Source organism: Gobio gobio (assembly GCF_949357685.1).
Source record: "Gobio gobio genome assembly, chromosome: 15".
Lineage (NCBI taxonomy): Eukaryota > Metazoa > Chordata > Actinopteri > Cypriniformes > Gobionidae > Gobio > Gobio gobio.
This window is the reverse complement of record NC_137108.1, coordinates 44,127,070-44,141,233: the sequence shown is the minus strand read 5'-3', so window position 1 is coordinate 44,141,233 and position 14,164 is coordinate 44,127,070. Positions and strand designations below refer to the sequence as shown.

The 14,164-nt window shown below is 37.7% G+C and overlaps 1 protein-coding gene across 1 annotated transcript; it reads right to left on the bottom strand.

The window, feature by feature from the left end:
- Positions 1 to 2,275: 2,275 nt before the first annotated feature.
- LOC307138617 (protein rapunzel-like) lies at positions 2,276 to 4,299 on the bottom strand (the record flags this gene model as incomplete). The annotated part of the gene is made up of 2 exons (XM_079837047.1): positions 2,276 to 4,048; positions 4,240 to 4,299. The coding sequence occupies 2 exons, from the start codon at positions 4,297 to 4,299 to the stop codon at positions 3,383 to 3,385; spliced, it is 726 nt and encodes a 241-aa protein (XP_079693173.1). The 3' UTR covers positions 2,276 to 3,382.
- Positions 4,300 to 14,164: the final 9,865 nt, after the last annotated feature.

Here is a 14,164-nt window from a genome sequence, read left to right as displayed (position 1 = left end):
AATTACAACCTAGTTGTCTGTAATAATATATATTTTTTTATAGTTTTAGTTTTAATTGCTCTGAATTGTCTACCTGAAGGTAGAGACCGGGACGGATGTTTGGGAGCTTTCAGAATTGACCTTTTCTCTGCAAACGTGAGGCATGTCACCAAGAGATCATCACAACCTATCAATATTGAGAGACCGCAATGTATTCCGGATCTGATTTCTCTGCTTCTGAATCAGGATTTGGCTGAAGAATTGCTGATGGAAAGTCACACTGGGTAAAGTGATTCTCTAAATTTCTTTACTTATAATGGACTATCAGTACTGACTTGCATGCATATTTAAATTGTTTATTTTATTTTATTTTATTTTATTGATTTAGTGATCATTTTATCATATGTTCTTCGATTTTCATCAAGATATTATCCACAATCATGTTCTTTGGCATAAAGCTGCTATTATTATTATCATCTCAATCATAATAAAGACTGTGTTTACAGTGAAGAATAACTATAAATCAGCTAAATAATCTGGGACATCTAGTGCATATATATATATATATATATATATATATATATATATATATATATATAAGTTTTTAAAGTATGATCAATTTGCATGTTGAACTCATTTCAACTGAAATTGTATTAAACTGACTTGAATTCGTTGAATAAGTAAAACATTTCGACGTGTTAAAGCAATGTAAAAACATATGTTGTCATAACTTATTGATCATATAATTTTCAATGTCAAACCAACATTTATTCAGACACCTTTTCACATTATCACAGATTACCAAGCAATGCTTAATTTTGTTCAGTCTGTGGTGTAAAAGGTCGCATTAGCAATTAAAGAAAAAACATTTTATCAATTATACTGTAAGTCCACTGTAGGAAGAATTTGAGGTATAATATTTCACAGTTTACTTTATTTTGCTATCCTCACTTACATAAATGAACTATAGTGTCCTGCACCCAAAAAAAATTTGGTTTGACTATATATATATTAATCACACACATTAATTAATTCACACACATAAATACACACACATTCATGTATATATTTAAGAAATATTTGCATGTATATACTGTATATACATTTATATAATCTATAATATATATAAATATAAATGTTTTATATATAAAAATTATATTTTTTTCTTAAATATATACATGCTTGTGTGTGTGTGTATTTATATATAAATAATAATTAACAGAGTACACACACATATATTATGTAAACACAAACTTTTATTTTGGATGCGATTAATCGTGATTAATCTTTTGACAGCCCTAATATATATATATATATATATATATATATATATATATATATATATATATATATATATATATATATATATATATATATATATATATATATATATATATATATATATATATATTTATATTAGGGCTGTCAAAAGATTAATCACGATTAATCGCATCCAAAATAAAAGTTTGTGTGTATGTATATATATATATATATATATATGTATATGTGTGTGTGTGTGTGTGTGTGTGTGTGTGTGTGTATATACACTCTAAAAAAAGGTTCTATATGGCACCAAAAATGGTTCTTGGCTCGTAATCATAGGGGAACCTTTTTAAGTGCTATATATATAGCACCAATTTTGGTGCTTCAGTGGTTCTTCAGAGGTTCTTCAGCGGTTCTTCAGAGGTTCTTCACCGATTCTTTGACTAAGGTGCTATATAGCACCGCTACCATATACAGAACATGTTAAGATATGGTGCTATATAGCCCCAAAAGTGGTTCCTCTATGATTACGATGAAGAACGATTTTTTGTGCCATATAGAACCTTTTTTTTTTAGAGTGTATGTGTATAGGTGAACTTTTTTCCAGACAAAAAATATATTTTTATAGAAGGATATATAATTGCATTTCATTATGTATCTATTTCATTATGTTAATGTAATTTAATAATTTACACCACCATGCATCAGCAGAGTAAAAATGCATTTTTACATTTTGAAATCAGTTTTTTCAACAGAAATGAATCAAACTTACTTTAGCTTTTCATCTAAAACAAAATTCATTTCCTATCATCACTGTAAAGCTGCTTTGAAGCAATCTGTATTGTGAAACGCGCTATAGAAATAAAGGTGACTTGACTTGACTTAATTTTATTTCCCATGTAAACGGTTACATAAAAATATATTGGACAAAAACCTCAAAACACTGATTCAAAGCACAATCACAGTGGCCTTCACTTTGACACTATTGGCTGACTGAAACTGTGTCTTGAAATAAAAGAAAGAGTGTATTTATCATATCTTTATTCATAATACTGCATAAATGAGACTGCCAGAAGAATATAGCAATAGAAAGTCATTCTAGAGAGAGAGAGAGGGAGAGAGATAGAGAGAGAGAGAGATTTACAGAAAAAGCTATACAAGTAATTAGGATTACAGATTTGTAACATTAATTGACATTAAATATTTTTTAGAATTATTTTGACTTTGGCTTGGGCAGATTCAGTTTTAGTGCATGTAGTAAACTGTACAGAAAGATATCACTGTCAGAAAATAATATCTAATAATAGTATAATATAACTTTTGTTTCACAAGTGCAAATATTTGCAGGAACACATTAGGAATGGGTTAACAGATTTTTCAGGGTTGCTAAGCAGATGCTACATTGTTTTGAGTGGTTGATAGGTGGTTGCTAGGATGTTGAAAAGGAGTTACTAGGTGTTCTGTGTGGATACTAGGGTGTTGCTAGGTGTCCTGGGAGGATGCTAGATCATCACTACACAATAAACCCTAACGGCCAAAATAATTATTTGGTTTGAGTAGAGCCAACTCAAATGAAACAAATTAGTTCAAACTAATGAAGTTTTATGAGTATTTAGAACTTACTTTTTCTTTTGAGTTCACAAAACGGACACATTTTAAGTAATCAGAATTGTTTCATTGCCTTGAGTTTTATGGACTTGTTTCTTTTAATTTAGACAAACTTAAATTCAATTGAAGCTGGATTTCTATTTACCAGCATGCTTTGCCACTGCACTCGAAAGCGAGAGTGCCAAAATTAAGTGTTATATAATGTTTTTTTGTGCACGATTAATGCTAAGGTGGAGATTTAGTGGTGTTTAATGTTTTGCTATGTTACTTAAGAAGGGTTTCTGTTATGTTGGGGGGGGGGGGGGGGTGACCATCATGGTGATGAGAGTGTTATAAGTGATCCAACAGTCATATGGATGGATAGATAGGCGGATGGATCGATTGACAGACAGACGGATGGGTGGATGGATGGATAGATAGATAGATTGATTACGGTTTTGAGAGGTTATGAGAGCATTAGTTGTTGGGATGTTCTAAATAGTTGCTAGGGCATTGAAATAGACAGAAAGACAGATGAAAAGTGGGGTCAAAGTCACTCATAAGTGATCAGCTCTTCTGACATTTTTTTGGCCACATCTTTCATTTTCTCTTCCCACTCGATGCGCAGAGCTTCCTCATCATCTCCGACGATGGACGCATAACCCATGAGAGCAATGAGGCCGATGCAGAAAAGGTATGTGAGTCGCGTGCAGAGGTTTTCCATGACGCGCTGGTCACCCTGCGAATGCTTCATGTACACCTCTAGAATGGGCTGGCTGAATAGCTTTGATTCGCCCATCACCGCACCATAGAGTGTGTACAGGTTCTGGTCACACTGATTGAGCACAAAGCTCATTTCAAATTCCTTCTTGCGCTGTTCGTGTGCTGCCGACGCCTCCACGGTGTCCATGAATTTGTAGAACTGATTACGAATGTTTTCTTCTACACGACAGTACAGGCCATCCACCGTCTCCTTCCTGATCTGAAGCAACACGTTCTGATTCTGCTGCGCAATTTCATCCAGGGCTCGATTCACGCTGCCAAACTCACGTTTGAGTTTCTGAATGTCTTCATCGTCCACATGGTGCAGCACCACCCGGATGAGAGAGCCAGCCACGCCGAAGATGGGATTGACCACCGCTGCTGCTGACGAGATGGTGGCCACACATTCTAGGACCTTCACCAGGCCCCTCTTCAGCTTCTCTGGGTCGTTGAATACCTAATTTTCAGCCATTGTGTCTGGAGGAAGAGCCAGCGATGTTTATCTGAAGAAGAAACTGGTGATGCAAAGACACACAATGTGCTGTTAAAATGCTATTATTTAGTTAGAAGAATCTTTACACTATATATGATCATGATCACTATATAAACTTGTATAGAAAGTTAACATTTTCTGTTCCTCATACACACTTCTTGTTTGACTTCGTCATCGTTCCCGTCAAATATCCACGAGGCTGATGGCATCTCCATGTAGTATACAGTAGGTCTACATGTTTCTTTCATGAATCAGCGTTTTTGAACGAATCAGTTAAAGGTCCCCTTCTTCGCGATTCCATTGTTCAAACTTTAGTTAGTGTGTAATGTTGCTGTTAGAGCATAAATAATACCTGTAAAATTATAAAGCTCAAAGTTCAATGCCAAGCGAGATATTTTATTTAACAGAAGTTCCCTTTCAAAGCCTACAGCGAACGGCTGGTTAGGACTACATCCTGGTACTTCCTTCTTTAATTACGTCAGTAGAGCAGTAGAACAGACTAACCTCCGCCCACAAAGAAACGCGAAAAAGGGGGCGCGGTCTTGTTGCTGTCCCACGTGGAGAAGCGGACGGTCGCGTGGAGAAAAGGAACTGTTGCGTTGAGTGTGTTTATCGCCATGTCATCGAGACGCTGTTATTTTCATCCAGGAGTCAAATCACCTTTGTTTGGCTTTCCCAGGGACGCTGTAGAGATTATTGAACGCATACATCTCTCCGTTAAGAGGCGTGACCTTTCCAACGTGCGCTAAGCTGCTGTCAAATTACAACACAGGAACCGCTTTCACGTGCGCTAAGCTGTGGTCGAATCACAGCACAAGAACCGCTTGCACAATCAGAACTCGTTACGTGTTTCTGAAGGAGGGACTTCATAGCACAAGGAAATCACCAGCCGTTTTTAGGACAGTGGAAACAGCGGTATACAGATAAGTAAATAGTGTGAAAAATACTGTGTTTTTTTACACGCGAAACATGAACACATGTTATATTGCACACTGTAAACACAATCAAAGCTTCAAAAAAACACGAAGAACGGGACCTTTAAATTAATGATTTAATGACTCACTCATAAAGAGAGTCGATTCTCGATTTTCGATTCGATTCAGTGAATTAAATGATTCAATTGTCACTGGCCCCACCACAAAAAAGTAATAAATAAAGTTATTATTTTATGTTGTTTTGACAATTAAACAGTCATTAATAAAACTACAAGCAATAGCACAAATAAATACAATAGAACAAACATACAAATTAAATAATCAGTGCATAAAGATTTTCAGGAAGGTCTAACAGTCCCTGCTGTAACATCGCACAAGGTAAATAAGAGAATGACATATAGCGGAGAAGATAACGATTTGTGCCAATCAGATATTATGTTCAATGTTTGCGTAAATAAATACGAAAAAAAAACGTTGTGGCTTTTGAAAATCGTATCGAATCGACCATATTTTAAGATTAATGGAAACGATTTACAAGTATTTTTTTGCCCACACAAACATGCCAAATATTAAAAATAAAAGGATTACAATGTAAAAGATTATTATTGTGTATATAAAGACGAAAAATGCCAACATGTCATAATGGATAATCATTGCATGTATCAGAATTACCTATTTGCAGTAATGACGAATTAAATCGTCAGGTTGAGGGTGTCTATATTCCGCCATGTAAAGCTTAGTACATACTCTGCAAGAACAAAGAAATTTGTTCATTTTCTCGAGGTGGCAAGAACAAGAACAAAGTTTGTTCTGGCCAGTACATCCCATACTTCACGAGAAAAACAGGTGCCGAACATCTCCGTTTCTCCGCATTAACCCCGCCCACTTTAAAATTCTGACCAATCACACAATAGTTCTCGGACACCCACAAGAAAAAAGTTCTGCTCAGACGATGTGTCGAGAATGAGCTGCGAGAACTCCCAAACCAGGGCTCCGAGAACAAAATGACGCCATTTTGTCCTCGCAGCCCTGGGAGCGAGAATTTTTTTTCTCTGTTCTTGCGAAGTATGTAGCGGCCTTAAATAGTGAATCCACCATGGTGCAAGCGCAACTGGCTTTTAAAGGGAATGGGAGATGAGACTCTGGTTTATTGCACGTTATGCCCAAAACACACCACAAGGGGTACAACCCTTTTGGACCATGCGCCGACCATTTTTTCTGTTGTTAAACTAGCATGTGCTAAAGGACCATGCGCTTAGATGGTTAAAATACACTCTAAAAAAAAATTGTGCTATATGGCACTAAAAGTGGTTCTTGGCTCGTAATCATAGGGGAACCTCTTTAAGTGCTGTATAGCACCAATCTTGGTGCTTCAGTGGTTCTTCAGCGGTTCTTTGGCTGAGGTGCTATATAGCACCGCTATCATATACAGAACATGTTAATATATGGTGCTATATAGCACCAAAAGTGGTTCCCCTATGATTAGGAGCCAACACTCATAATCATAGGGGAACTGAATTTTCCCGCCAATAATGTAGAGCCTGACAGCCTGTCTAATGCTGCGTTTACACCAAAATCGTGTCTACCGCGTCTAGTTGGGCGCTTGAACATTTTTAATCCATTCGCACGTCCACAGCAAATTGGACGTATAAATAGAGCGTTTGAGGCTAAATAGACGCACGTTCAAGGCGCTCCTGGAGAAATATGTCATAAAACACCACTCTGCCTCTTTTCATTTTCTTTAAAAATATATATTATACATTAATAGCCACACAAATGTGGTCCAGGCAATGCACTACCTACATTATCTTCACTGCATGTAGCCTATATTTAAGTATCCTAAAAAAATAAAGTTATGAAACTTCCCTTTGCCCTCAGTCAAAACGATTTGGCAGACAACAAATTATAGATTCATGACACCAAAGATTGCCCGTTAGATCTGCACAAGAGGACCAGCGGCAAACGTCAGAAGGACTGGCCGAAGAAAGGCTGCTCTCACTGGGGTTAACGAGCGGTGATTGCCCGATGATCGCCTGGAGCTCACAACTCCTAAAACGCAAGATAATTTTTATCTCTCTTTATAAATAAACCACAGATTTGAGCTTTAAACAACTACATTCTAACCCAGGGGTGTCCAAACTCGGTCCTGGAGGGCCACTGTCCTACAAAGTTTAGCTCCAACCCCAATTAAACACACCTGTACCAGCTAATCAAGGTCTTTTTAGGCATACTAGAAACTTCCAGACAGGTGTTGAGGCAAGTAAGAGCTAAACTCTGCAGGACAGTGGCCCTCCAGGAGCAGGATTGGACACCCCTGTTCTAACCTGAAACAGTCTTAAAATCTCATTTTGTGACACAATAGTAGTATTTTTAAATTATGCAGGGTTTCTCATCACGTCACTTTACCACGTGACGGCAGCAAGCAGGCTCCTGGTTGGTTAACGCGGCGCCAATTGACGCCAAAATTCACATTTTTCAACTCGGGCGTCAGACGCGAATTCGCTTCAAACGCGTGAATGCACAAAAAGCACCACTCGCGCGCAAGACGCTCAATTGACCTATCGGTAAGCCCCGCCCCCCTTAGTTACTGTTGCTAACTCGGACAAGCAAACGGAGTTGCTATATCTTACAATGACAGCTGTCAGTGTGAAAACCTTATCCCAAGATGTTTTTGGACACAGAATGTAGCGTATACCCCATCCGAATGAAGCCCACACTTTACTGATGGTTTATCAAGTTTATTATGTTCTTTTCACTCCAAAAAATCATCGTAAGAGCTGAACAAACAAAGCATAAGAAGTAGGGCTGTCAAAAGTTTAATCGCGATTAATCGCATCCAAAATAAAAGTTTGTGTTTACATAATATATGTGTGTGTACTCTGTTAATTATTATTTATATATAAATACACACACAAGCATGTATATATTTAAGAAAAAAATATTATTTTTATATATAAAACATTTATATTTATATATATTATAGATTATATAAATATAGTATATACATGCAAATATTTCTTAAATATATACATGAATGTGTGTGTATTTATATATAAATAATAATTAACAGAGTACACACATATATTATGTAAACACAAACTTTTATTTTGGATGCGATTAATCGCGATTAATCTTTTGACAGCCCTAATAAGAAGTGCGCATTAACGTCTCATTCACAAACTCTCTCTCTATCCGTGGCATTACCATTAACATACACAGCAAATTACACAAAAACACTCATACAACTAACAGTAAACAAACATACACACAGAGCTTATGATTTTTCGGGGGTGCAGTTAATAACTGGTAAACTTTGTATTTGCAAAACAACTCCGATAAACTGCGAGTGCGAGCTCTAAATCAGTGTTACAGTACCCCAGGCACGACATTTTAGCTTTTTTGTACCATTAACACCATCAAACCGATGAGAGCTTCAGATTTTCCAATGTTTCTCTATGGCGCTGACACCTAAAGATGTCCGAGTTCCGGTCCCAGCGCAACTGATACTCAACTGCTATTGGCTCATCTGCGTTTGAGGGGAGGGGCTTACCGATAGGTCAATTCACGATCGCGCCGCGCGGAATCGCGTCCATCGCGTGGGACCGCCAGACGCCATTGACATGGCCGCTGCGAGTATAAACAAGGCTTAACTATTGAAATCACTCGCTCCTGACGCTCTATTCGCGTTTGGTGTGAACGCAGCATGAAACATATAAAGCATATATAAAACCTCTTACAGAATACTTTTATATAGCTTTTCTGTCCTTTTGGAGAATGTATGTGGTCACTGTGAGCTGTTGTTGAATGGAAAAGTTGGACAATCCTAAAGTTCTTCTTTTGTGTTTCACAGAAAAAACAACAACTGCAGAAACCAAAATGCAGATTTGGAATGATACGAGGGTAAATAAATAACAACAGATTATTTTTTTTTTAAATTATTATTATTTAAATGTTCCTTTTAATATGACCCTAAATGATAAAATGGGCTCTTACTTTGAATTGTCTTCTGGGATGAAGGCAGTTTGCTTATGATATCATAAATAAATGTACTTTCAAGAACCTGATAGAGCTGAGATAAAGCACAATGATAAACACTCATTTAAAATAGTGAGAAGTGAGAATTAGGGCTGAAATCAATTTTGTTGTGTTTTTTTGGGTCAGTTTTTCTTTTACTAAGCTTTTCATTTTACAGACGGATGGGTGTTTGTTTTGCAACTCTGGGATCAAGATAGAACATTAACAACTTTTTCAAACAAAATGACAACAGTTTAACATCCCTGTTTTCTCAAGCAATGTGAGTATTTTAAAGGCTTCATCCCATGAACTTCATCCAGTCTGTCCTGTTATAGCTCCCTCTAGCGGCTGCTCCCTGTTTCCTTGTTCATGCTGAGAATTGTTTTCTCTTTCTGCCATTTTCAAACTTTAACAAACGATACCTGAAAAATCTATACATTTTCATGTATTTTAATAACACTATCTAGTTGCCTGTAATGAATGTTGCATTTCTTACCTCTTCAGTTTGCTACCTCCCTCGTCTGTATGTCTTCCCAGCAGTCACTGCAGGATGGGCAGTTTCATATGAGCTCAGTGTGGAGGGGTGTACAGATGGACTATACCATTATCTTACAGGGTCCTGCTAAATTAGATAATATCATTTCATATGCTCCTCTGATGTTATGTGAAACTGTTGCAGTCTATCTATCTATCTATCTATCTATCTATCTATCTATCTATCTATCTATCTATCTATCTATCTATCTATCTATCTATCTATCTATCTATCTATCTGTCTATCTGTCTATCTGTCTATCTGTCTGTCTGTCTGTCTGTCTATCATCTGTTTGTCTGTCTCTCATCATCTGTCTGTTTGTCTGTCTATCATCATCTGTCTGTATGTCTGTCTGTCTGTCTGTCTATCATTTGTCTGTCTGTCTGTCTATTATCTGTCTAACTGTCTATCGTCTGTCTGTCTGTCTATCGTCTGTCTGACTGTCTGTCATCTGTCTGACTGTGTCTATCGTCTGTCTGTCTATCATCTGTCATCTGTCTGACTGTGTCTATCATCTGTCTGTCTAACTGTCTATCATCTGTCTGTCTGTCTGTCTATCATCTGTCTGTCTGACTGTCTATCGTCTGTCTGACTGTCTATCGTCTATCTGTCTGACTGTCTTTCGTCTGTCTATCATCTGTTTGTCTGTCTATCATCATCTGTCTATCATCATCTGTCTGTCTGTCTATCATCTATCTAACTGTCTATCATCTGTCTAACTGTCTATCATCTGTCTGTCTATCATCTGTCTGTTTGTCTATCAAATTCAAAATTGCTTTATTGGCATGAATGTAAATCATACAATATTGCCAAAGCTAGGAATATATGAACATAAATAATAATACATATATGGACATAAATAATAATACATATATGAACATAAATAATAATACATATATGAACATAAATAATTATACATGAACATTAATAATAATATTAATGATGCTAATAAACATCAAAATAATAGAGGAAAATATTACAACATAACTTAAATAAACAGTGTAACAAATTAGAACAATTGATACCACAGTGTTTTAACATATATATACACTCACATGTACTGAGGGTCACTGTAGTGGACAATAGGGAAACACACTGAGGTCAGACGCAACATACACACATTCACCTGCTGTCTCTCAGGCTGTGGCACACACACACACGGGTATCTTGCAGCCAGTGCTGCTGTCTGTCCCTCTCCTAATATTATCTGTATTTGTTCTACTTCAGTCATGGCTGTAAAGTTCTTTATTAATGTATTGAATTTGTTTAAGTAGAGGTCTCTTATGGAAATGTATTTTTGACAGTGAAGGAGGAAGTGTGTCTCTGTCTCGATCTCTCCTGTCCTACAGTGAACACACACCCTTTGCTCTCTGGGTAACCAGCTCTTTCTGTGTCTGCCCGTCTCGATGGCCAGACTGTGCTCACTGAGCCTGTACTTTGGTCAGGATCCGTCTCTGCTTTGTGTCTCTGACACTCTGGAGATATTCTTCCAATTCATAATTTGACTTTAGAGTTCGATAGAATTGTAATTTACTTTGTAATTTAGTTTCCTGATCCCAATGTTCCAGATATGTATTCTTAGATTGTTTGATAATTTGGTTTATTCTGATGTTTGTGTGAGAAGCAGTGCTGGTCTGAGACGGGTTAGTGTTAGTAGAGTTAGTCGGGTTAGTCAGTCTCAGTCTGTCTATCATCTGTCTGACTGTCTGTCATCTGTCTGACTGTCTGTCTATCATCTGTCTGTCTGTCTGACTGTCTGTCATCTGTCTGACTGTGTCTATCATCTGTCTGTCTATCATCTGTTTGTCTATCATCTGTCTGTCTGTCTATCATCTGTCTGTTTGTCTGTCTATCATCTGTTTGTCTGTCTATCATCAGTCTGTTTGTCTGTCTGTCATCTGTCTGTCTGTCTGTCTGTCTATCATCTGTCTGTCTGTCCATGATGGAAAGTGTTGGTGCTGTCCGTGGTACTGTATGACTCCAGATGTGTCATGTGACCTGTCATTCTTCTCTAAGATCGTTCACACTGTGAAAGGACGTAGACCTGCTTTAGTCGTCATGCAGTGGGTGGTATTGTATGTACATAAATCTGGTTGTTCCTCTAAAAGTGATGTAAAATGCATGTAACTTCATGTAGCCACTTCCTATCACTGATAGTTCCTGTTTTCCATCTTGTGCACAAAAACTCACACATGAGGAAGTGGTTGGCTGCACATACTCCTTAGTCATACTGACAGACATATTGTTTTTCCTTTTATTTCGAGGGGCCAAACTGTGTATAAGATGAGTTTGTCACGCAGGACTCTTGACTCTCCGCTCTCATTGCTAGAGAGTGATTCTCTTCACATAGAGTGAGATTACTCTTACAATTGAGGACATCAAATGGAAATGGGCGTTCCAAAGTAAAGGCAGGCCCGATAATCAGATGACAGCGAAGACACAGACAAGGATTAAAGAAGTAAGAGATTTTACTGACATTTCATTCATTAGCTTGACAACATGCGGAATAAGAATATGAGTCTGAGAAAATCTATCCATCCATCCTTCCGTATATCTGTCTATCATATCTTTTAGTATGGTCTGGTGTATTGCTATTGCTTATATGCTTGTAGCCACAAGATGTCACTTTAGCACATAATTAATGCTGTGATGATAGTAATAAATATACTTACAATGATCAGCATGTTTTGGAATATGTGTGATTAAGCCGCATGTTGAGGACCTGTGGGGTCAGTAAAAATCAGACTGGTTTGTCCTGTTAACTAAAAGAAAAACACAGATGAGTTTGTTTAGTGTTCATATAATTTGTTTCATAATTAGCATGGCAGATTGGTTCTTATTTTGTAGTAGCATCTGGTAGATTTTGGGAGACGGAGGCTCACCAGGGGGGTGATCCAGAAACAGGTTATGTGACATACCCGGGGTAAGTTTACTACCAAATTTGGTTCCAAAACCTGAGGTAACTTTCAGGGTAAGTAGCCATAGCAACTTACTCTCTGAACTTACTCTCTCTTACTCTCTGAGTTTCATACTCCAGGTTGATTGAATTTACTCCAGACTGCGGTTTTGGAACCTGCATACCTAGAGTAAGCAAGGTTTGAGTTAAACAACCGAGAATTCAGGGTATATATATGTATGTGCTTTCTGGAATACCCCCAGCTAAAGAGTCCAAATAAGGACAAATTCCTTGTTGGTTCTGTCTTTTCTAATTTCTAAATAACATTTCAAATAAAAAATGCAATGGTGTCAATGGTGAGATCACATGACACATGCTTTTTACTTTATATAGCTCTTTTAGTGCTCAGTGCATTTAAAAAGTCCACTCTTACACATTTGCTAGCTGTTTTTTTTGTGCTGTGGTGCAGTTGTTTCCAGCCCTGATCAGTCTAATCTAAGTACTAAGACATGGTTTACAGGCAACCTGCCCCTCTGCACATTAAGTCCATCATTCAGACTCAAGAGATCGATAGACGTCTAGATCACAGGAAGCTGGAAAATGTTCAGTGGCTTGTTGGAGGCTGTATATGGATTGCAGTCCATTTCACCTAAGCGTGTCTTTTGATGCTCTTAAAAACGGCAGATGAAACCTCAATCCCTAGACCCTACACCACAAGACTCTGATTAACAGAACACCAGTGCTTTCCAGTTCTTAATAAAAATCTGCTTTATGTGCTGTGAGGGTGCTTGGATTTTTTGTGGATTAATCATGTTTTGTGGATTTTTGATTCGGTTCTTCGCGCCCTCAGAACAATGCACACTACAGTGTATGTGCACAGCACTACAGTGAGTATAGAGAATCTAGACCACAGTTTGATCAGATGTGTTTAGTCTAGGAGTGTACGATCACACCGATTTTACAATGCAGCGCCCATCGCACATATAGCTCAACTGATGCGATCATTGAAAAGGTGTTTAAACAACAAAACACATCCACTTGCCCATATTTGTCAATTGGAATATCAGATATGTCATGCTATAGCTAACAAATCTGTGAATATTTTAATAGAAAATGATCAATTAAATAAAAGCCTCAGTCATACAGCCCTATTGTAATAAAAAGGACATATACACATTAAAGCTACACTATGTAACTTTTCGGTCCGCTAAAGGTCGCCTATTCAAAACAAAGGCGTAGTTTGATGACGCAGCGTTTGAGCGCAGAATCTTGGGACATGGTCTTCACCTCACAGCCGGTGGGAAAGAATCGGGATAGGACTCGGGCAGAAATCATGTTCATGGATGCAATTATTAAAGTAACTGTAGGATGAAGCAGAGCAGGACCGAGTGTTGTGGAGCTGAGTAAGGCCGCTGGAGCGATTGTTAATAAGAAGAGCGGAACACACACCTCACGAGCAGCGGGACTTTTATTATGGCATAGTGGCTGGCGCCATTTCCGCTTTTCCGGTCATGAGTATGAGGTAACGCAGCTCTGTTTATCATATTAGACACATCTGAGTGTGTTGAAAATTATGTTATGACGTTGCTCTGTGCGTTCGCTCGGCGGCTGCTATGACACTTGTTCACACTGCAGTGATAATAAAGTGTTTCTGCTAAATAAAACCGGAAACCGAGGGTAACGCAGATATGACGCAATTG